At 37.8% G+C, this 25,955-nt stretch overlaps 1 protein-coding gene across 3 annotated transcripts in view; it reads right to left on the minus strand.

The window, feature by feature from the left end:
- The window catches only part of COL12A1 (collagen type XII alpha 1 chain), a 125,458-nt gene that overhangs the window by 74,798 nt on the left and 24,705 nt on the right, over window positions 1-25,955 (minus strand). For all 3 annotated transcript variants that reach the window (XM_062186369.1, XM_062186368.1, XM_062186371.1), the window contains exons 12-18: window positions 25,119-25,391; window positions 22,288-22,560; window positions 7,174-7,446; window positions 3,514-3,780; window positions 2,930-3,122; window positions 1,933-2,054; window positions 14-163 (exon numbers count right to left, since the gene is read on the minus strand). In XM_062186369.1, the coding sequence (XP_062042353.1) occupies window positions 14-163; window positions 1,933-2,054; window positions 2,930-3,122; window positions 3,514-3,780; window positions 7,174-7,446; window positions 22,288-22,560; window positions 25,119-25,391 (1,551 nt within the window). The remainder of the gene's footprint in view (window positions 1-13; window positions 164-1,932; window positions 2,055-2,929; window positions 3,123-3,513; window positions 3,781-7,173; window positions 7,447-22,287; window positions 22,561-25,118; window positions 25,392-25,955) is intronic.

Consider the following 25,955-nt stretch of genomic DNA (forward strand, 5'->3'; position numbering starts at 1 on the left):
TTCTAGAACCTACCAATCTGTACTCTTTTGGGGCCAATATCAAAGACTTCCACGATGCGAGAAATGAAACTTCTCACGGTTCTGAAATTTGCCCGGCCGATGCTCCAAGACCCGTCCACCAGCAACACAATGTCTGCTTCAGCTCGGGTGAGACACTCCATCCCTGGCACCGCAATCAGGACACAGGACAGTAAGGATCCAATTGTTGGCAGGGTTCCTCCCTAGCCATGCTCTGCACCTGGATGTTCAGTACTGCCTATCTCGGTACTGTGGCCTAGCTCAATGGTTTGGGGTAGGAGACTCTGAAAACAGGTCCAAATGATATACTGACCACAAAAAAAAAAAAAAAAAAAACAACTTTCACAAAAATTATCAATTTTCCAAATAATATTTAGTGCCAAATCTTTCCCTTCATTTTTGACTATATTTCCTGACCGCAATCACAAAAACTAGAGATCTGAATCAGATCATCACTGTAAATGTGATGGGCTCACAAACTCAGGAGATGAAATTAGTAGCAGTAAGTAGCTATAAGACTTTAGTTATAAGACTTTAATAAAGTTCTAATGTGATCTAAAGACTAGATGTTGCATTCTTCTGAAACATTTCATAGTTGTTAGCAGACAAGTATGAGATCAACTGATAAAATGTGTAAACTGTAAGTGGTTTTAGTGAGCCAAAATTATCTCTTAAAATAATTGAGTTCCCAGGTAATTCTTACATATAAAAGATTAGACATGTTAAATTTAAAATTAGACTTTCTTGAAGTAAAGGCATGTTTTTTTAAAACCTAAATAAAAAATAAAACAAAAACATGATACATAATTATATTATATCATTAATAATTGACATCTGTTATGTATAAAAATAAGATAAGCACAGATGGTGAAAATTGCACATTTAAAGAAGAAAGAAGGAAGACAATTTAGAAGAGTATGCAAACAAATATACAAATTGAGAGCTGTAGACACAACAAGCACAAACACTGATACAAAGCTAGGGTGCTTTGGGGAGAGAAAATAATCCCAATATCCACAGTGTACAAGCTACAAAATAAAAATATAAGTCAGTTAATATCATCATAAAATAACCAACAGGAAATTAATGCAAAACAGCAAGATTTAACAGTCATTTATTTTATCTACATCCATGTTTTAAAATGTTTCCTTTTCTAAGGACTTATATTACATGAATTTTCATTTGTTGTGATCCTAGCATCTGATCTTTACATCATAAAAAAGTCACTGACAAAATATAAGAAATGCTCATCATACTACAAAGTTCAAATGTGCCTGGATTGTACTTCATACCTCATCAGGATGGAGGTTTCCCAAGTGCTATTCCAAGCACCTAGGCCCTTGCAAATCCACTCCTACTATGCCTGGCTCTACTGTTTCTTAGTTAATGATAAAAATTCTTTAGAAGTAAATTCTATCTATCATTTCTGCCTCTAAGAATGTTAGAGACCAGCTTCATGTACATCAAGGCTATAATCATGTCAGGGCAAAAATCCAAAGAGCTTATGTTACTGTTCTGCTTCCCAAGTCGTGGCTGCCCACCATTTGATGTAAACTCACTCTGCTTGTCTGGCCCAAATAAACCATTTCTGTTATTACTTTAACAAAAGAAAATTGCATCTTAGTCACTAAAAGCAAACAAACAAAAAAAATGCACAACACTTACACTTAGGGAAAAAAAAATCAGCTTTCAATAACAAACTAGTATTTGTAAAGAATACAATGCTGACAAGAGAAGCCCTAAAAAACAGTGTCAAAACTATGCATGATGAGATACATAAAGAAGTTTTTTGATGAGCACGAGAATTGTGTAAAAGCTTAGCAGTCTCTTTTCACTATCTGATAGCCTACCAGTTCACATTTGAAAGTTTCACAATGCTAAGTTTTCCTAGGGGAATATCACTCAATATCTTACCAGAGGATAAAATTGGCATTACAGTTGTGTCAGAAAGGGTGGTCATTTCTTGTCCAACGAGTGGTGAACTTTCTCCTCCATCAAACATTCCAAAAACATTTACTTTATAGGTGGTACCTGCCCTGGAATGTTAAAGTATATGGTCTGTATGGGACATTCATTTCACTCTGAAGAACTTACAACGTACAACACTGCAAGAGAAGAAATATACCTCCCATCAAAGTACCAAGGGGAAATGGCCAGGGAGCATTCGGAGAACACCAGCTATTTCCAGCACCAGCTTTTGTGCTGCCTATAACAGGGAACAACTCTTACTGCTTCTCCGCAGTGGGCTTCAGGAAAATGACTGAAATGTTGTGCCTCACAAGGTAACACAAGGCACCCAACACAATGCCTAACATTGTATTCCCAATAAATCTCATCTTCCCTACTCTAGTAAAAGTAAATGATGAGCATAACTAGAGACCGCAATATTATTGAGTGAGTGCCTTAACAAATAAACTGTCCAAACGCAATGCACAGTAATCCATTCTCTTCACTGTAACGAATGAAGGGTGCTGTTTGAACTCAAACTTCCTTGTTTCCCACTGCACAGCCTGAAGCTAGACCTTTAATCAGCCCAGCCTGGCCCTCTTTGGCCAGCTGGCAGCAAGCACAAAGTCCTGCCTTCTCCCTCCCATGCGTCCCACTGGAGGAGGGCTCACACTGAAGATCTCAGCGTGAGTTAGCTGGTCCCCTCCAGAAGGCACAGAAACCCCCACATTTCCATATGGTTGTGTACCATGAATGCTAATTTTGAAACTTCAGGGTACTGTTGGGAGAAAAAAAACACCACTCCTGATCGCCTAACAGTAAAATTAAAACAGAAATTCTGCCCAAGCTTTAGCTGAGTTTAAATACTCTGCTGGCAAACAGACATATAAGTTATTATTCTTGTAAAGCCTACTAATTTACATAAATTATTCTGTCATATAACACAAATGAAGTTAAGTCGTACCTAAGTTCCTCCAAAACAACTGTGTTGTCATATGGTCCAACCACTAACTCCCCCAGTCTTCTGTCATCCCCAGTTGGGTGGAATGTGACTTTGTAACCTTTCACTTCCCCAGGAGCAGGCTCCCAAGTCACTCGGAAGCTTGACATGGTTGGGTCAGATGTTTTGAGGTTTCTGGGTGACTTAAATCGAGAAGCTGTAATGATACAAAGATTTTTAAAATATTATCCATAAGATTAGGCTTTGGAGATTTTCCATTATTAGCCCCTACAAAAATGTGTATTTATAAACAGTTTTTAATTCTGGTAGCACAAGACACCATATCCTATAAAAGTACTGTTAACAGAGTACTATCCCAGTAGATGTGTAAATAATTTTCAGAGTTTCACTTAGTTTAGCATTAGAACATTAATATATAGGATGACCTGAACAGGAACTAGATTGGTAAAAATAATATACTAATTAGGTATACCATTTAATAATTATAATTTATTATGGAATCAATTTTAAACATTTGAAAATAAAGTACATATATCAAAATCTTCTTTTAAAACATTAGATAACTTCTCCCATAAAAAATTATTTACCTGTTGTTCCTGATCCTTGCCTAATCTTTCCTTCACCAGTCTTGTAAATTGGGAGAACTGTGATGTCATATGTGGTCTGGGGCTGAAGTCGCTTTAACACTGTTGAAGTGACTGTGGGTGGCACTTTGGCAACCATTTGCCTCCCTCCCCCTTGGGGACGATACACAACACGGTAGTTAACAACTTTTCCGGGTGCTGGTTTCCATGACACTCTCATTGTATTCTCTGTTTCTTCATCTACTTTCAAGGATTTGGAGTCTTGGGATACTGTGAGATAAAAGGAAAATTTCAATCTTTATTATGTTCAAAGAAAATATATTTGTCCAACTACTCATTTATGTGAAAAGAAACTCTGTGATTCTCTAAGCATGTACACAGTTCTCTCGTTCAGCATTGTAATCACCCATAAACTCACGATGGCGTGTGAGCCTAATCTTACTGACATCTCAGTAAGATTTTCTTTTCATCCAGCTCATACTAAAAAGTGGAAGTTCATATTGCAGGGATTTCCTACTTGCATGCTAGAGACTTTAGTGAAGAAAACAACCATTTCCGCAGATGAGGTTTGGAATTGTTCCCTTATATTTCCATCTATAAAGAATTACTCCAGTAACCAAGCTAGGGAGAACACTAAAATCACGAATGTGGGGTTAGAAATTTTACTTGGCCCTTTTCAGAAAAAGTTGTAATCCATAAATGAGTGAGTACTCAGGGTTTCTATAGTTAACATTATTTGTAATTGATTTGTATAGTATAACTCTAACAAAGAAGAGTAAGAATATCCAATACATAAAAATATCTCAAGGCTCAAAAGATAAATTGGTGTATACTGACTATTTGAAAAAGTGCATGTAAATAGTATTTGTTTAATATATAATATTATTTATTAAAATAAATTTAATAAATATTAAAAACAGGTCACCAAACATCCATAAATAGTCAATAGTATAATTTTTTATACATAATGAGTTATAAGTACAGTAATTTAATTCAAAAGTTTGTAAGAGCCGGCGCCGCAGCTCAGTAGGCTAATCCTCCACCTTGCGGCGCCGGCACACCGGGTTCTAGTCCCGGTCAGGGCACCGATCCTGTCCCAGTTGCCCCTCTTCCAGGCCAGCTCTCTGCTGTGGCCAGGGAGTGCAGTGGAGGATGGCCCAAGTTCTTGGGCCCTGCACCCCATGGGAGACCAGGATAAGCACCAGGCTCCTGCCATCGGGGACGCAGCGCGCCTACCACGGCGGCCATTGGAGGGTGAACCAACGGCAAAAAGGAAGACCTTTCTCTCTGTCTCCTTCTACTGTCCACTCTGCCTGTCAAAAAAAAAAAATTAAAAAAAAAAAGTTTGTAAGAATGTTCTTTAGGAAGAATTTAAGCAAAAGGAAATTTACAATGAGCAAGGTGGGGCCAGTGCTGTGGCGTAGCAGGTAAAAAGCCATCACCTGCAGTGCCAGCATTACATATGGGCACCAGTTCAAGTCCCGGCTGCTCCACCTCCAATCCAGCTCTCTGCTATGGCCTGGGAAAGCAGTAGAAGATGACCCAAGTCCTTGAGCCCCTACACCCACATGGGAGACCTGGAAAAAGCTCCTGGCTCCTGGCTTCAGATTGGCGCAGCTCTGGCCATTGCAGCCAATTGGGGAGTGAACCAGCGGATGGAAGACCTTTGTCTCTCTCTGCCTTCCTCTCTCTGTGTAACTCTGCCTTTCAAATAAATAAATAAATCTTTAAAAATCAGCAAAGAATCTTTCCTGATTTTCAGAGAAATGTTCATGCTCAAATGGGGAAGACCATCTGAAACAACTAAAAGTCCAATGGGGAAAAAACTAAAACAAAACAAAAGAAACAGTAATGTCCAGATATGGACATCAGTTAAACAGGACAGTGATCCCTGAGATCACTGAGAAAAACAAAGGAGAGTAGGCTCCATGATTGACAGTTTCTTGCCTGGAGGAAATTCCAAGGTCTCAGTACAGGAAGGGGGAATTCAGGTGGAGCTTGGTGGTCTCCCTTAATTGATATGATGGTGTTGCTAGTATAGGGAGTCTAAGGCAACTAGAACTTACAGTGCACAGCATTGTTGTCATGAGCATTAAGTGAAATAATAATCCTTGAAGCACCAGGTATTGTGGCTAGCCACTTAGAGGTGACTGATGAATGATGAGTGGTTGTTGAGATTATAATTATTATATAGTAAAGACTATATAATTTTTGGAGGAAAGCTCCAAAAATATGCAGAAGGTCCCCCTTGAGTCTTCAACCTGGTATTAGCACATATGTGTGAGGAAACTCCCCAAAATCAGGGAAAGAATCCCCTGAAAGGAACAGAGGAAACCATCCCTAGGTCTCACATAGAGTCTGAAATGTTCCTAATTCTTTACAATGAAGGAATTGAAACTAAATTAAAATACAGCATATCTCATCCTAGACAAACTGGGTATTAGGGAAGGGAAAAAAAAAAAAAAAGCTTGTTGGTTTTCCAAGACTAAAAAGCAAGATTTTTCAAGCCATTCAAAGGTATGCCACAAGCTATAAAAGGCTGTAACACCCTCTTAGACACACACATTGTAAGTTCTTTTCCCATTTTGTCAATATATCTCAGATAGCCACTGGTACTGCTGCTAAACTAACTGCCGTACTTGGATGAGCAAAAGAAAATTTCTCCTCTGTGACTTTCTAGTCTAGTTCAAGATTTAGTTTTGGATGAAAGCAATGCTAAAGACTTTTCTAAAAGGTCTTTAGAAACCGAAAATCTGAGCAGAATGTACAGTGATTTCATATGTATCCTTCCCAGCTCCCAATACATGCATAGCCTCCCAGTCCCATCCCACCCTCTCTTCACCTCTTAACAACTCCCACCAAAGTGGTTCATTTGCTACAATTGTGAAACCTACATTGACACATCATTATCACTCAAGTATATTTTTAGAAAAAAGAATTAAGAAACTTTGACACATTCTTCACATCAGGTGATGATAAATGATAATAGTTAGATCATTCATAATTATTCAGAAGAAAGTATATTGATGATACAGAGGGAAATCTAAGCTACCAGAAAACTCAGTAGACTTTTGATTTAACTTTACCAAACACATCAGGAATATAATGAAAAGCCTAAGATTAGTATTTACTATATAATAATTATTATCTCAGCAACCACTCATGATTCATCAATCACCTCTAAGTGGCTAGATATAATACTTGGTGCTTCAAGGATTATAATTTCATTAAATCCTTGTGACAACACTAAAAGGTAAGATCATCTATATTTTAAGAAACTGAAATTCAAAGAAAGTCAAGTAATTTGACTAAGGTCACACAGCTATAAATATGCTTGAATTCTCTTTGTCTCCATGGCTCCCTAACTTCTTACCAATTGACTATCCTAAGTAGTTGATCATTCCACTGGGCAGGAGGGGGAGGTAGAGAAACACAGAGACAAACATAGGCAGTTGAAAGTGATACAGTATTTCTAAATGTGATATAATATTTAGATACTAACATAGTCCTAATTTAGACCACAATCCTATAAAGATCTTACTTGTTCATTCCACATTTACCATATAAAGCATAAAAGTTAAGTAGTTCAACTATATGTCACTAGAGCTGATAACTATTAGGAAACACTCACACACACCCAAACATACCCATGATGTTACCTACATTCAGTTGTGGCATCTCCAGTAACAGGTTCACCTTCTCCACTGCTGTAAGTTGCAAAAACTGAAATTTTGTATTTGGTCTCAGGTTGAAGATTTTCTATCATGGTATGAAGTGCATCTCCAGGAAGATTTTTCTCTCCAGCTTCAACATCATCATAAAGTGATTTCCATGAGACTCTGTAACCACGAACCATTCCTGGGGCAGATGTCCAATAAGCCCCAATCGAAGTGTCAGTGATATCTTTAGTAATTAAATCTCGAGGTGAACCACGTTCTAGAACAGAAATTAAAGAGGAATGATTTTTCAATATTTACTAGATATTTAAGCATCCATTCATCCTGGTAGACATCTTAACTCAACTTGTCTAAAATTGTCCATTTCTTCTTTCTGAGCTTTCTGTACTGTTGTGTCAGTGGAACAGATTGAAGGAACAAAACCTCAAAATTATACTTGATTCATACCTATCCACTCCACCCCCATGTGTCCAGTCAGATTATAAAAATCTTCAGGACAAGGATGATGTCCAAATTTTAAGAAGTACATGTCTTCAAATTTTTCCTCGTGAAAAAAATCTGCCTTAATCCCCAAGCCCATCACATTTCAGTCAGCTTTATGATATAACCCATTGTTCACAAAGATGTTTATTTCCTTATCATGATCTTTTCCTCTCCAATCTAATTCAAATAAGATTATTTTCAATAGATGAGTATAATTTACAATAACTGTGACAATCTCTTATCACTTACAAATGTTAGTTCCACCAATCATTTTCTGGAGAAACTTTTATTTGCTGATTCAGTGAAGAAAAACAGAACTGCAAACTTTCAATACAGCTTAACCCTAATGAAACTAAAAATTCTTCTGGGAAACTTAAAAACGATTAGTCATCAAAATAAAACACACCACTTATTCTAGCTGATCGAAAACGTCTGCTACTAAATTTTGGCTCTTTCATTCAAAAGAAAAAAAAAAGAAAGAAATACAACCCAAATGGAAAAATATGGAAACCTCAACTTAATAGGAGGTACAGATGTCTTCCAATAAAACTCTCATTTTCCATATTTGAAATGTAAGATAAATATTCGAGTCACTTTACATTGGCTACTTTTACCAGGGTTTATGCCACAGTATGATATCAATAGAGAACTATGTGCTTTCTTAGCATACACTTTAGTAGTAATTGTTGTATTTTCATGGAAATGATTTATCACACTTTTACAAGAATTTTGAAGGTTATTTTTAACTTGAATCAAAGAGTAAAAATGAGTATCTTTCAACTAGTAACAAACAATTAAATTTCAGTGCAAAAAATAAAGAAACCAATTAATGAAAAACAAATCTAGGTGGACAAAAGTCTATCATATATGGTTGAATTCAGAAGAAATAAATAAATAAAACAGGAGTTGGAAAGCCTACCAAACCTCAGGTCCAAATGGAAAATTCTAACTCCATTAGAAATAACTTTAACTGCTGACAGGACATCTCATCTCTGGAAGGAAATCAGTTACGTATTTCACTGCAACCAAGAATACTTATTTTCAAGAACATATTGACTTTTTCCCCTTAGTACTCGAAGGTAATTCTCATTTGAAAATCTTCTTTAGTCATATTTGCCGCTTAAATGGCCATAAACCTTTCTAATTTCTCAACTTGAAAAATATAAAAGTGTAATTTCAAGCTGTTTGTTTCTTTGATTTGGTTTGGTGGTTGGGGTGTTTTTGTTTCTGATTTTTTTGTTTTGATAATTTATATCCCAACAACCAGTCTCTAAGTTTTTAAATATGCAGCATTTTCCTTGATTTGATACACGCTGCCTTTCCATATGTGTGTCTTCTCCTAAATTTCCTAAATTGCAGTCAGGAATGACTGGGTAGAATGACCTTACTTGAAAGCAACTTGAACTTAAGTAAATCAAATATTATGTTAAGGATATTGCAAAAATGTATAAGACAAATAAAGCTAGCTAGAATGTGGGAATTATATTCCAAATTCACACTGGGATCATTTATAAGCAATAATTTCAGCTTCTACTTTTCTTAGAGGTTATGATTCCCAGCCTAATTACCCTCTACTTTCTACCACACTGAATTTATGACATTGTTTATTTCCATGACAACAGACATCAATATGACAAACACAAGCTAATGATTTCACTATGAGAAAAATAATGAGAATTGTGGTTGAAGCAAAAACACATTCAGAAAGACATTTCCGGGTTTAAAACAAAAGAATCCTCCATCACTAGAGCTATTACCCCATGGATCTTAGTCAACTATTTTAGCTCTAACACCTGAGAAACAGAGCAAAATATCAGTAAAATTGCAACAAATATTTTTTAGTGTCTTGAAAACAATACGCAGAAGAACTTTTTAAGGTGCAAATTGAGGACAGCATTGTGCGGCAGTGGATTAAAACACCACTTGCAACATTAATATCCTATATGTACCAGCACCCTGATAATGAGACTGGGAAAGCAGCAAAAGATGCTCCCAAATGCTTGGGCCCCTGCCACCCACATAGGAGACCCGGATGGAGTTCCAGGCTCCTAGCTTGTAGCCATTTGGGGAGTAAACCAGCAGACAGAATCTCTCTGTGTCTCTCCCTCTCTCTCTATAAACCTGCCTTTCAAATAAATGAATAAATCTTTTCTTAAAAAATAAGATACAGGGGCCGGCATTGTGGTATAGTGAGTAAAGCTACTGCCTATGTGCTGGCATCCCATGTAATGTCAGTTCTGTCCCGGCTCTGCTTCCAATCCAGCTCCCTGCTAACAGTCTGGGAAAAGCAGCGGAGGATGGCCTGAGTGTCTGGGCCCCTGTACCGACATGGGAGATCTGGAAAAAGCTCCTGGTTCCTGGCTTCTTTCCTGGCTACTGCTGCCATTTGGGGAATGAGCCAGTAGATGGAAGATCTCTCTCTGTCTCTCCCCCTCTCTCTATGTAACTGACTTTCAAATAAATATTTAAAAAATGCAAATCAAAGAGCAACTACAAAATATTCCTGAGTTCTAATTAATACTATAACACTAATTTGAATAAATACTAAGCAGACTCTCAATCATAAGAAAGCAAGCCAATAAAAATCATATCTTCTGTCTATGGTATGTAAAGATAATTTGCAGACACATTACAACATTCCAGGTTGGAGCAAAGAAATGCAGACAGCAAAGAAAGAAGACATCTCAATCCAGAAGCCAAAATTGGAAAGACAAACTGCTTCTTATGGGTTTCTTACCTGTCAAACAGTTTGATAAGAATATTCCTAAACATTAAGTTTAAACTGCTCTCTCACAGGGATAATTTTCTAAAAGATTTATTTATTTGAAAGACAGAGTTACATAAAGATTGGAAGAGACAGAAAGAGCAAGAGACCTTCCATCTGCTGTTTCACTCCCTCAAGTTCCTGCATCAGTCAAGGGTGGGCCAGGCCAAACTAGAAACTCCATCTGAGTCTCCCAAATGGATGGCAGAAATATGAAGGCTTTGGCTGCCTCTCAAGGTGCACATTAGCAGGAACCCGGATAGGAAGCATGGATTACCCAAGACTCCACTGGCCTCCAAATATGTCATCTGGGTGTCCCAAGCAGAGACTTACAACAGCACCACTGTGCCCCACCCCTGATAACTTTTTTTTTTTTTTCAAAAGAAAGCACAAGCATTGAATAATCTGCAGGATTGCATTCAAGAATTTTAAGAAATAAGATGTACTCATGATAAATAAGTTTTTTAAACTTATAAGCCCTTAAGTTTGTTTGTTTGTTTTTTTTTAATTTTTTTTGACAGGCAGAGTGGACAGTGAGAGAGAGAGACAGAGAGAAAGGTATTCCTTTTTGCCATTGGTTCACCCCCCAGTGGCCGCCACGGTAGGCACCGCGCTGATCTGATGGAAGGAGCCAGGTACTTATCCTAGTCTCCCATGGGGTGCAGGGCCCAAGGACTTGGGCCATCCTCCACTGCACTCCCTGGCCACAGCAGAGAGCTGGCCTGGAAGAGGGGCAACCGGGATAGGATCGGTGCCCCGACCGGGACTAGAACCCGGTGTGCCGGCGCCACAAGACGGAGGAATAGCCTAGTGAGCCGTGGCGCCGGCCAAGCCCTTAAGTTTTTAAAAACAGATTCACTGCTGAATTCTACCAGACATTTAAAGAAGAACTAACTCCAATTCTTCTCAAACTATTCAGAACAATAGAAAAAGAGGGAATCCTCCCAAACTCTTTCTATAAAGCCAGCATCACTTTAATCCCTAAGCTGGAAAAAAATGCAGCATTGAAAGAAAATTACTGACCAATATCCCTGATGAACATAGATGCAAAAATCCTCAATAAAATTCTGGCCAATAGGATGCAACAACACATCAGAAAGATCATCCATCAGATCAAGTGGGATTTATCCCTGGTATGCAGGGATGGTTCAACGTTTGCAAAACAATCAATGTAATACACTACATTAACAGACTGCAGAAGAAAAACCATATGATTATCTCAATAGATGCAGGGGAAGCATTTGATAAAATACAACACCCTTTCATGATGAAAACTCTAAACAAACTGGGTATGGAAAGAACATTCCTCAATACAATCAAAGCAATTAACGAAAAACCCACAGCCAGCATCCTATTGAATGGGGAAAAGCTGGAAGCATTTCCACAGAAATCTGGTACCAGACAGGGATGCCCACTCTCACCACTGCTATTCAATATAGTTCTGGAAGTTTTAGCCAGAGCCATTAGGCAAGAAAAGAAATTAAAGGGATACAAATTGGGAAGGAAGAACTCAAACTATCCCTCTTTGCACATGATATGATTCTTTATTTAGGGGATCCAAAGAACTCTAAGAGACTATTGGAATTCATAGAAGAGTTTGGCAAAGTAGCAGGATATAAGATCAATGCACAAAAATCAACAGCCTTTGTATACACAGGCAATGCCACTGCTAAGAAAGAACTTCTAAGATCCATCCCATTCACAATAGCTACAAAAACAATCAAATACCTTGGAATCAACTTAACCAAGGACGTTAAAGATCTCTACAATGAGAATTACAAAATCTTAAAGAAAGAAATAGAAGAGGATACCAAAAAATGGAAAAAGCTTCCATGCTCATGGATTGGAAGAATCAATATCATCAAAATGTCTATTCTCCCAAAAGAAATTTATACATTCAATGCGATACCAATCAAAATACCAAAGGCATTCCTCTCAGATCTGGAAAAAATGAGGCTGAAATTCATATGGAGACACAGGAGACTTTGAAGAGCTAAAGCAATCTTGTACAACAAAAACAAAGCCAGAGGCATCACAATACCGGATTTCAGGACATACTACAGGGCAACTGTAATCAAAACAGCATGGTACTGGTACAGAAACAGATGGATACACAAATGGAACAGAATAAAAACACCAGAAATCAATCCAAACATCTACAGCCAACTTATATTGGATCAAGGATCTAAAACCAATTCCTGGAGCAAGAACAGTCATTCAACAAATGGTGCTGGGAAAACTGGATTTCCACATGCAGAAGCATGAGGCAAGACCCCTACTTTACACCTTACACAAAAATCCACTCAACATGGATTAAAGATCTAAATCTATGACCTGACATCATCAAATTATTAGAGAACATTGGAGAAACCCTGCAAGATACAGACACAGCAAAGACTTCTTGGAAAAGACCACGGAGGCACAGGCAGTCAAAGCCAAATTTAACAACTGGGATTGCATCAAATTGAGAAGTTTTTGTACTGCAAAAGAAACAGGAAAGTGAAGAGGCTACTGAAAGAATGGGAAAAATATTTGCAAACTATGCTACAGATAAAGGGTTAATAACCAGAATCTACAAAGAGATCAAGAAACTCCACAACAACAAAACAAACCAAACAACCCACTTAAGAGATGGGCCAAGGACCTCAATAGGCATTTTTCAAAAGAGGAAATCCAAATGGCCAACAGGCACATGAAAAAATGTTCAAGATCACTAGCAATCAGGGAAATGCAAATCAAAACCACAATGAGGTTTCACCTCACCCGGGTTAGAATGGCTCTCATACAGAAATCTACCAACAACAGATGCTGGTGAGGATGTGGGGAAAAAGGGACACTAACCCACTGTTGCTGGGAATGCAAACTGGTTAAGCCACTATGGAAGTCAGTCTGGAGATTCCTCAGAAACCTGAACATAACCCTACCATACAACACAGCCATCCCACTCCTTGGAATTTACCCAAAGGAAATTAAATTGGCAAACAAAAAAGCTGGCTGCACCTTAATGTTTATTGCAGTTCAATTCACAATAGCTAAGACCTGCAATCAACCCAAATGCCCATCAACAGTAGACTGGATAAAGAAATGATGCGACATGCACTCTATAGAATACTATACAGCAGAAAAAAAAAAAAAAAAAAGGAACCCAGCCATTTGCAACAAAATGGAGGAATCTGGAAAACATCATGCTGAGTGAATTAAGCCAGTCCCAAAGGGACAAATATCATATGTTCTCCCTGATCGGTGACAACTAACTATGCACCTAAAAGGAAACCTGCTGAAGTGAAAGGGACACTATGAGAAACAATGACTTGATCAGCCCTTGCCCTGACTGTTGAGGAACAACTTAATACTTTATCCCTTTTAGCATTTTTTTGTTCTACTTAATACTATTGGTTGAACTCTTTAATTAATACACAAATATTCTTAGGTGTTTAAATTTAGCTGAAAAGTGATACCTGTTAAATATAAGAGTGGGAAAAAGAGAGGGAGGAGATGTACAATTTGGGACATGCTCAATCAGACTTACCCCTAATGGTAGAGTTAGAAACATGCCAGGGGATTCCAATTCAATCCTATCAAGGTGGCATGTACCAAAATGCCATACTACTAGTCAAAGTGATCAGTTTCAGTTCATAACTGATCATAGTGATAGGTCTAAGAGTCAAAGGGATCACACAAACAAGACTAGTGTCTGCTAATACTAACTGATAGAATTAAAAAGGAGAGAACAATCCAACATGGGAAGTGGGATACACAGCAGATTCATATACAGTGGCAGATGTCCTAACAGCATTCTGGCCTCAGAACCAGCCCATAAGGCATTCAGATCTGGCTAAAAAGCCCATGAGAGTATTTTAGGCATGGAAAGCCAAGACACTGTGGTTAAAAAAAAAAAAAAAAAAAACACCAAACCCTAAATGAAAGATCTCTGTGAGTGAGATTCCAGCGGAAACAATGGGCCATCAAAGAAGGTTGTACCTTTCTCTGAAGGGAGGAGAGAACTTCCACTTTGTCTATGGCCTTGTCTAAATAAGATTGGAGTTGGCTAACTCAAAAGGCTTCCATAGCCTTGGCAGCTCATGACAAGAGCCTCGGGTATTACTGACGCCATAAACAAGAGTGTTAATTGTTAAATCAACGACTGGAGTCACTATGCACTTACTCCCCATGTAGGATCTCTGTCCTTAATGTGTTGTATTATGTGAATTGACGGTATAACTAGTACTCAAGCAGTGCTTTACACTTTGTGTTTCTGTGTGGGTGCAAACTGTTGAAATCTTTACTTAGTATATATTAAATTGATCTGTATATAAAGATAACTGAAAATGAATCTTGAGGTGAATGGAATGGGAGAGGGAGCGGGAGATGGGAGGGTTGCAGATGGGAGGGAGATTATGGGATGGAAAAAGCCACTGTAATCCAAAAGCTCTACTTTGGAAATTTATATTAATTAAATTAAAGTTAAAAAAAAAAAACAGAATCTTTGGCCAAATATCAGAAGACCAACAAATGAAACAATTAGTTGGCAACTGTGGTATAACTGTTAGGTCACAGGCTGGCAAATAACCAAATTGGTCCTGGGGCTAGGGACGCAACCAGATGAGCAGGCCACCAGCAGGTCGTCAGTTCTGAGAACCTGGTCCTCCACCGCAAAATAACTGGACTGAGTCTGATCGAATGCATAGAATTGCGTGGAGAACCAAAGGCTAGGCCCTTTGCAAATCACCTAAATAGGAACATCTGGGGTTGTGCCTAACTACTAAAAATCTTTTAAATCTGTCTTGTGTTTCTACTTCCACTACAATTACTTATTCTTGTCCCCCAGATCTTTCTTTTCTCTTCATTTTACTGTTCCTCTCGGATGCCTAAAGGTGCATTAATTTGGAAGATGTGGTTGGTCGGTATGGGAAGGAACCCTCATACTTGCTTTCACTCAAAAATGAGGATATATCATATTAAATATTTTATAAACAAATCTGGGGGCTCCAAGGCTCCAAATATAAAGTGACAAAAAGGAAAGGAAATCATTAATTGACCAGATTTGATCAGAATACATATGTGTAACTATTAAGTATTAAAGTATTAAGTATTAAGTATTAAAACTATATTTAAAAAATGTTTAAGGAGTTAGAAATGCAAACTAACCTCATGTAATATCACATCTTGAATACATGTATGGAATTACCACATTATACTCCATAAGTAGGTACAATGGAAAAATAATTAGGGGCCGGCACTATGGCGTAGTGGGTAAAGCCACTGCCTGCAGTGCTGGCATCCCATATGGATGCCAGTTTGAGTCCAGGCTGCTCCACTTCTGATTCAGCTCTCTGCTATGGCCTGGGAAAGCTGTGGAAGATGGCCCAAGTCCTTGGGCCCCTCCTGGGAGACCTAGAAGAAGCTCTTGGCTCCTGGCTCCTGGCTTCAGATCATCGCAGCTCTGGCCATTGTGGCCAACTGGGAGTAAACAAGCTGATGAAGACCTCTCTCTCTCTCTCTCTCTCTCTCTCTCCCTCTCTCTGCTCTCTCTCTGCCTCTCCTTCTCTTTCTGTGTAACTCTTTCAAATAAATAAATCTTTAGAAAAAAATAATAATTAGAAAAAGAAATGAGCCTTCTTCAAAATAACAGCAGGCACAATGAAAGCAAAACTGGTCAAAATTGCTGCTCACAGGGATACTCCGCAGGAATGCCTAGTGATTTCTATGTTGAATAGGTATGAGCATTGCCATGTACAGCATACTACCCCTTAAGGTAAGAGAATGATCTCAAGCCTGTCAGAGAACAGAGAAGTTTGTTTCATCTCATCCTATCCATTCCACCACACACACAGGATGTTCACTGCTCTCAACAGGTGCTTCTTATTGAAGAGTTGATTACATTCTCATGTGACTGTGCTTCGATTAAAGTGCTACATAGCCAGTCATTTGTTTAATATATTGTCATTTTTTTCTCCTCCTAAGGAATTCCAAACATTCGTAAAAATAGGAAGAGATCATGTGACTTGTTTGGGTTTAGCTTGGTTAGACTGAGTTTGGGCAACAGTCTGCTTTTCTACATACCTGAGAGGAAAGAAGAGGGACAGAGAGAGCAAGAAGGAAGAAAAACAGTCAGAAGGAGGGTCTGCAGCCCTTCTCCAGGAAAGACCACGGTACCTCAAATGGGAAAGTGAAATAACAGCAGCAGTAAACTTTGTCACCTTGTCATTTTCTTTCTCCTCTGCTCTAGCAGTAAATCCTTCCCTGAGTCCCTCCTCTCCTGTCCCAAGACTTACAAATGCATGGTGGTGCTGGGATTTGCTCAGGTTTTTACCTAAGGGACATTGTTTATAGTGTTATTTAACCTCAAAGTACTTGATTGGATTATATCTTGGATTATATCTTGTGTTTTATGTATATTACTTTTATCTCTAGTAATAGAGTCTCTGACAATTCAATTTGTTTCAAATAAGTCATCATTTATGATGATGATGGCATGCCTTCATTTTTATTCCTTTGATTTCCTCTGAAGAGTTTTTCTATATATCCTCTTCTTCCAGCGTGGTACCACTAGGTATAAGAAATAACAATGCATATGTGTCATAAATTTAAAGGTACAAAATTATATCAGGCTTTAGTAATTTGGCATGCAGCATTTCTATCCTGACTGTAAAACATATTCATGCATGCCAAAGGCATTTTTCTCATGCCTCTTTGCATGCGTATCTGTGCTTCCGCTTTGGGAAGTAATTTAGACAGGTGCATTCTTCATGAACTGTACATCCACTGAGGTTGATTTATATACACTGCTTGTTTTCCACATACAAAGCCAAATAGTTAATGCCCCATATAAGTAACTTTCCTCTGTTTTCTTAGACAATTCCATTTGCTTTGTAAAAAAGCAAAGTATCATCCAATTCAAATATAATTATATCATGAATTAGCCAATGATGATAACTGAAAAATTAATCATCATGAAATGAAACTGTATTTCATCTTATAGATTGTTCCAGTCAGCTTTCACTGAGCCTCACATACCACTTTCAAAAATAGAAGTTAAATTGAAAATGTAATGTAAACTCTCTTCTAAACCAATTTGTCTTTTCCATTAGAGCTCAGCCCAAAAGGCATCCAACTTTCCACAGCAGAATACAGAAGACCTGCTTCTGGATAACGTTCATGTGGAAATACGCTTGATTTACAACCAGTGAGTTAGAGCCACCACTCCAAAGGACAAAGTTCACTATTGATAAGTTAATTCCATTACTTGAAGCAATACATAGTTCTTAAAAACCTCTTCACAAATTACCATTCAACTTCAAAGCCTAGATGAATGAAAAAATATTTTTTCTATAATCATTATCTCTCTATATTTGTTTTAGATTTTCCTCTGATAAGCAATTAATTCACAGAAAAATGGTCGAAGAATTACTCTTCAGTGGTTGTGCTGAAGTTCCCTGGCAACCTCAGAATTGTTATACCCAGAATGTATCATTTTCCAAATTATGAGACAGCAGGAAATCCAGGAAAACACAGAGGCCTTGTTTTGTCCATCTTGGAGAAGCCTCATCATGCAGAATTCCTGGGATATGCTAAAAACTTCATTGTAACAAAATGTCAGCTGAGTTAGCTTGGTTTGATCTGTAGGAAGCCATTCATGTCTAGGACATTGGCGGGTTGCTACAGCAACTGAAACAAAGGAAATTCTGAAAAGTCATATTTTCCTTAACCAAAAAGAAAAAACACTCAAAATATTTAAAAATCATATTATGCTCAAACTGAAACGTTCATTCATTTGTGGGAACTCTCTGAATAAAATGGAGAGTATTCATTTAAAGGATTATAAAAGCAAGTTTTCCCCTAACAGTGACAACCAAAAGCTCTACTAAGACCTAAGATGCATTTACATGTACTGCAGTGTTTTAGTAATTACACTAAGTCTTCTATGTCTTCCTGCTTTAACAACAACAACAGGGGGAACAAAGCAATGTAAATCACACTTAATGATTTGTGCTCAGATTTCTCTGAAATTTGGATCTGAAATAGTAATAAACTCTGTCTTTGTGATTCTATTGCATACAATACTACAGCCAACCATGAACTTCCCCAGTGCCAACACTGATAAATCTCTCTTCCAGCGACAAGGGGATTTTCTGATCATTGGCCGCATTTCAAAAAACAGAACTAGCAATCAGAGTCAAGTTAGAGATAGCTGCAGTCTACACTCAATCTTTTATATATGTATCTATATCTATCTATATGTATATATAGATGTGTATATACTTTTTATTTTTTAATCAAAAGCCACAATGTACTTGATGTAATAAATAAAATTTTCAACCTACAGAATGCTCTTACTGGCTGACTCCATGCCTCTGGATAGAAGAAACATTCCTTCAAGGTCTGTTCTTACCACCTCGTCTCCCAAGAGAAAAATGGATTAGAAAAACAGCAGCCCTCAAAAGCAGTTGCCTGGCTCTGTTTCTGGGCTTTCCACTCCCTGCATTTACCATCATATCCTATTCCTGTATATGGTATGTGGATTTGGCTGAGTTAATATAATAAAATGAAATGGAATAACCAGGGGAAAAATCTTCTATTATTTTAATTTAGTCACAACTATGCTTTCACATATTTGTCAAGTTTACCACACATAATGCAATGGGATAAATATGTTAATAAAATCAAGCTGGTAGCATTGTTTTGTAATCCTCCACTGTAGTTAAGAGCTTTAGAGTAAATGGGAAAAAAAGGTTTTGATTATTGCAACTCAGTTAGAAATTAATCATATTTTTAGAGCAAAACTGCAAGTTATCTAGCTTTCTTCCTTCTTAGGAAATGGGAAACATTTTTAAAAACTGTTTTACTACCTTGCCTGTGATGATTTCTACCTTAGAGATAATTTCTGATCAAATATAGGTACATGTCTGTATGCATGGATTCACACATTCCTTCAACTTGGTAGACATTATAAAATTATAAACATACCCATACATCTATCCTAGAAAAATCACAACCCAATAGAATGTGTTTGCTATAAAATCAAAAAGTACATTTTTGTTATGTAAAATTTTTAAAAAACTATTCTTGGTAAATATGTTTAGAATCAAGATTTTGATTGAGCACAAGTATGAATTAAAATTAGCAAGAAAACTCACGTGAATATCAGAAAGCTAAAAAAGTAAAAGCAGGGATAAAATTATTAAATTCCATGATACTCCTTAAAGAAAGGTTTTTGCAAATAAAAATACACTTAACTCTTGTAAAAAATAAAAGTTCAACTGGTGCCGCAGTTCAATAGGCTAATCCTCTGCCTGCAGCGCCAGTACACCGGGTTCTAGTCCCTGTCGGGGTGCCAGATTCTATCCCGGTTGCCCCTCTTCCAGGCCAGCTCTCTGCTGTGGCCCGGGAAGGCAGTGGAGGATGGCCCAAGTGCTTGGACCCTGCACCCGTATGGGAGACCAGGAGAAGCACCTGGCTCCTGGCTTCGGATCAGTGCAGTGCGTGGGCCGCAGCAGCCACTGGAGGGTGAACCAACGGCAAAGGAAGCCCTTTTTCTCTGTCTCTCTCTCTCACTGTCCACTCTGCCTGTCAAAATAATAATAATAATAATAAAAGTTCAAAAGTTGATGCCTTAAAAAAAGTATTATGAGTAATCTGTGCTAAAGCCTATGGAAACTATATGAGAAAGAGCACTTCAAAAGATCAAACAAAAAGGACAAACTTCCCCAAAATTCTGGGTTGTACCAAATGGGAAGATCACATGCTCGTACCCATTGGATTATGCCTCTATACTTAAGGCAACTTTCTCATGATTTTAAAACTTTATGCAGCCAATCATTATCTCTAAAACACTTGCTAGAGATATATTTTTAGCTATCCAATATAGTTAATTGGTTTCCTTTTGATGAATTTTATACACATATAGTATTTTATAGTTTCAAAAGAATTTCATTTAACAATCTTCCATTTGATCTAAATCGAGACAGAAAAGGGTTACAGCTGAGTATCACAACCAGGACTCATGTGGTTATCAGTACTTCACGTGCTGGCATTTTAATGTTTTACTTAAATCCCCTTCTAAAATCATATTTCAAGGACTAGTCAGTTTACTTTATTTTCATTAATTGAAAGACACAGAGACAGAGCAATGAAGAAATCTCCCATCTGCTGGTTCAAGTGCCTGAAACAATCAGGGTTGGGCCAAGCAGAAACCAGGAACCCACAACATAATCCAGGTCTCCCATGTTGGTGGCAGGGACCCAAGACCTTGAGCTATCCACTGCCTTCCAAGGTGCACAGTAGCAGGAAGCTGGATTGGACACGAAGGAGCAAGGACTTGAATCAGGCATTCTAATACGAGATACAGGTGTCCCAAGCAGTGACTTAACTACTTCACCAAATTCCTGCCTTAACTAATCATTTTAAACTCTTCATCAATCTTCCTTTGATTAGATGTTTTATCTGTTTTTTTAATTCTTGACAGAGTGTTTAAGTTTCCAATCAGAACTGCTAAGCTTTGTCCTGCCAACAACAACATCTGCAATCCTCCAAATTTCTGGATCCATCAAATTTGATGGATATTTTGCCAAGTGTCACTGCGACTTTATAAAACAAACTGCACTTCAGATTCATTTCTTTCCTGTAAGCATTTAAAATAAGTCCTATAAAAATGATGATGAAGAGAGTGATGGTCCACTGAAGCCCTCAGCTATCTAATCAATATCAATGCAATCATCCACTGATTTCTTTTTTTTTTTTAAGTTAGAACTCATACTCATTGTGGTTGACTAAAATTTGTATTTTATTTCCCTTCCACTACTTACTTACTTCTTGCAGTGAGTTAAAATAAACCTAACCTGGCATTATATCACAAAAGACCCTAAGAAGGGCCAGCATTGTGGCACAGTGGGTTAAGTTAGCTGCCTATGATGCCAGCATTCCATGTGAGCACGGGTTTGAGTCCTGGTTGCTCAACTTCCCATCCAGCTCCCTGCTGATGCACTGGAAAGGCAGCAGAAGATGGTCCAAGTATTTGGGCCCTGCCTCCTACATGGAAATCTGGACTGAGTTCCAGGCTACTGCCTTTGGCCTGGCTAGCCCCAGCTATTGCTGCCATTTGAGGAGTGAACCAGTAGATAGACAATCAATCTCTCTCTCTCTCTGTCCCTCCCTCTCTCTCTCTCTCTCTAATTTTGCCTTTCAAATAAATAAATAAATAAATAAATCATTTTTAAAAATTCTAAGAATTATGAAGCCCTCTGACAACTCAAGAGACTCAGGAAATAGCATCAGTCCTGTTGATGGTTCTTACATAGTATTGCTTTAACTCTGAACTTCTAACATGGAACTGAGGGTTAGAGGTCTCTTTGAAATCAAATTACAGAAACATGTATTCTCATATTTCTCAAGCTACTATTAATGTGTTTATGCATGGTAAATGAAAACAACACTTGACTAAAAAGCAGAAAATGGCTCCTAGAGGGACCTGAGTGACAGAACCAACTGTATGACCTTGAGCGATCCAAATATTCTTCATCCATAGATGTTTTCCAAGGTGCCATCCCACTCTGAATGTCACATAACCATTCTGCACTTAACCATCCTGTGGCACCATAAACACATTAGTGTATCCTTATTATGCACTCTGTTTCCCCAAGACACGTCCTACTAATGAAGTTCAACTTTTTCAGTCACTCACATTCTACATTTCCAAATAACACAGGCAGTTTTATGATAATTCATTTTCAATATGAATTCCTTATAGGAGAAAGGAGTTCACATTGCCATATTTCACTCTTGGAAAACATTTTAAGCTTTCTAAATGCAAAGTTACAAACAAAACCAGGGATTTCCATAAAATATTACAGTTACCTTCAAGTGTTGTTCCTTCTCCAAAAAGAGCATCTCCAGCCCCAGATGCATACAAGGCTGTCACTGATAAGGCATATTGTGTCCCTTCTTTTAATCCTCTCAGGACAGTATTTGCTGAATCTCCCCTCACAGTGACCTCTTGAGTTTCACCTCCTGCCACCGGAGTGTATGTGACCAGATACTGTTTCACTTTTCCTGGGGCTCCACTCCAAGATAATTTCATACTTGATGTTGTAGGGTCGGACACTCTTAAGTCTCTTGGATTCCCTCTAACTTCATTCAAAAATGACAACAAAATCACAATCCATTATTTAATAAAAATAACTTGTAAAAAACTTTGTGACTATACAATGGGTGTGCATTACACCAAATTTGCATCCTGGGTGGGTTTGTCACAATTTTAACTGCTGACCAGCCAACAAAGTTTTAAGCATCTCTAAATAAGGCCCTATATGCTAGAAGAAGCAAAGCAAAAGACACGCAATTCCTTTTCTTTGTTTACACCAGTTAAAATATTTCATGTAAAATTCTTTCCCTAACTTTTGCCTTGAAGTGAAACAAAGCACTATAAAATTGTCTATATGTAGAGTATTATTACAATGTAGATTTTTAACTCCTCTAGGAAATGTTAAATAAAAACACTTTATCAGTATAATGTACATTTAGCAGTAACAGCTAGGAAATAATGCTAATATGATAAAAAAAATGGTAAGTGATAAAAATGCTGCTGTGCTGGGGAGAGAGGGAGGGAATGAGAAAAGAAACAGCCTGCATGAGACCTAGCTTTGGGTACAACTCTTGAGCAGCTACCCATCCCTATGCAACTATGATGCATGGTATTTCATGACTTTCCTGGTAGATTGGCCATGTCATCCCCGAAGGATCTCAAGGCACCCAACTCTATGGCATTTTCCACTAGTTTTACTCCAAAAAACAGAATGATGGTGAGCAAGTGGATCATTTCATGATGCCCAGCACAAACAGTCCTTGGTCCCCAGCAACAAAATCAATACGAGAAGTAGCTACTTCCTAAGCGGTAGAGAGAAAGGTGGAAGGAGAAAGGGCCTCTAGTGGGAAGGGCTAATGAGTGAGGCTGCAGGAGGAAGGAGGGAGAGTGGTACAGTGGGAGCAAAGGAGTGTGGTGCAGACCAAGCTACAGTGGACACTCTTGTGAGCATCTGTAGAAGGACATGAAGTTCACACACTGAGATCAACCACTTTTTAGCTACATGACTCAGAGCTGCTATTTAAAACTGGGATAATAATAACAGCTTCACAGAATCTATGCAGGATTTAATTGAGATAACATACAAAAAGAGTTTGCACAGAACCTAACACAAATAGGTACTCAATAACAGTTCATTACTACTAAATGTTCTTTATGATAATGCTGTTCAAAAAAATTAAGTATGGGGAATAAAGAAAAATGTGAATGCCTTAGTTTTCTTAATGAACTAGGACATTAAGCATTAATAATTTGAAGCAAATCTATGAATTTGTTTGGGAACTTGATCATGACATTTAAATAAAAACAGGTTAATGTTTAAAAATCTGAAGCCAGCCTTTGTCTCAACTGTTAAGGAAGAGGTTTTCTTTTCTTCATACTATTTATGGAACTCTTTACCTAGTGTAGAGTTAATCTTATGTGTATAAAGTTAATTGAAAACAGACCTTAGTAAAAAATAAGAATGGAAATAGGAGAGGGAGAAGGAAAAAGGGTAGGAGTGTGGGTGAGAGGGAGGGTAGGGTGGGAAGAATCACTATGTTCCTAAATTTATATTTTTGAAATGAAGTTTATATATATTAAATAAAAAAAATCGGGGCCAACATTGTGGTACAACAGGTTTATCCAGATTAAGCCACCATCTGTGACTCCAGCATCCCATATCAGAGTGCCATTTAAGTTCCTGCAACTCTGATTCTGATCCAGCTCCCCATTAATGCATCTGAGAAAGCACTGGAAGACTGCCCAAGTGCTTGGGTTCTTACAACCCATGTGAGAGGAAACAGATGCAGTTCCAGGCTTCTGGCTTCAGCCTGGATCAAGCTAGGCTATTACAGACATTTGGGGATGAACCTGTGGAAGAAAGATTTCTGTCTGTCTCTCCCCTTCTGCCTCTCTCTGTCACTCTGCCTTTAAAATAAATAAAATAAATCTTTAAAAAAAAAAATCATGATTCAGAGGCTGGCTCCGTGGCTCAGTAGGTTAATCCTCTGCCTGCGGTGCCAGCATCCCATATGGGCACCGGTTCTAGTCCCAGCTGCTCCTCTTCCAATCCAGCTCTCTGCTATGGCCTGGGAAAGCAATAGAAGATGACCCAAGTCCTTGGACCCTTGCACCCACATGGGAGACCAGGAAGAAGCACCTAGCTTCTGGCTTCGGATAGGCGCAGCCATCTGGGGAGTAAACCAATGGAAGGAAGACTTTCTTTCTCTTTGTCTCTCCCTCTCACTGTCTGTAACTCTGACGTCCAAGTAAATAAATAAATCTTTAAAAAAAAATCATGAAGCAAAAAAGCATAGTCTGTTTCAATGGTACACAGCAGTTTGATTTTTAGTCCACTAGTCATACCTCAATTCTTATTAAAATAATTGATATTATTTTCAAAGAATGTTTAGCTTCTATCATAATATTCATAGTATATTTACACAAATATAGAGTCATGAGTAAGTCAAAAATTTGATTAACTTCACTGTAAAAAAAATTACAGTGTAAGATACTCAGATAATTCAAAATGTCTCAGGATTTGTGTTACCTGGATGGCTGTTTAAATTTTCCCATCTAGTCTGAGATTTTGGTGTTCCAAATATTGTCAGTGTATTTCCCCTACCTTCTTCAGTGGCTGCATTTCCAGTCAGTGGAGAGCCAAGTCCTGATAAATATTCAGGAATTACAGATACTTCATATTTTGTGTCTGGAGTCAGGTTCTCCAATGTTCTTCTCCTCTGATTGGCAGGGGTAGTAACTTCTTTGCTTTCTCCACCAGCAACTGGTCTATATATAATCCGATACCTTAAAACTTTCCCTGGAGCTTGAGTCCAGGTGATTTTAAAACTGTCTGTTGTCTCATCTGTCACTTTCAGGTTTCGAGGGGCTCCCTTTACTGAAATTAAAAATATACACATGTTCAAAAATAAGTTGGCTAATTTTACATGCAAAATACAAAATCTAGCTTTTGATCACTAAATTACAGCATTTTCTAAACAAACCTTGAGCAGTTTTTTGACAAACCTATTACTGTATTCATTTAGCAAAAGATTAACTAGATTCTGAAACAGCAAATATTCTATAATATCTAGAAACTAAGTACTGTTTATATTTTAATCACATATGGATATATATAAAAGCAAACTACTAAAACAATAAGTACTCTATTAAATGGTATATTTATATTCCATAAAATTGCAGAATAAAACCAATTCATTTCTTCAAATCTAAGTAACAACAGCTTACTTTTATTAAATTTTCTCATAGAAGTAGGGAAGCAATGCCTCAGACCAAGGACCACCACACTTATCTACTTGACCAAACTGTCTTATCCAATCAGTTTCATAGCTAACTTTTTTACCTGAAGAGTCATTTGACTTAGAGTGCAATTGGACCATATACAAATGTGTGAGGGAGCAAGCACATGATAGGTACTTAATGAATGCTAGTTAGACCTTGA

The sequence above is a fragment of the Lepus europaeus genome, chromosome 3 (genome assembly GCF_033115175.1).
Source record: "Lepus europaeus isolate LE1 chromosome 3, mLepTim1.pri, whole genome shotgun sequence".
NCBI lineage: Eukaryota > Metazoa > Chordata > Mammalia > Lagomorpha > Leporidae > Lepus > Lepus europaeus.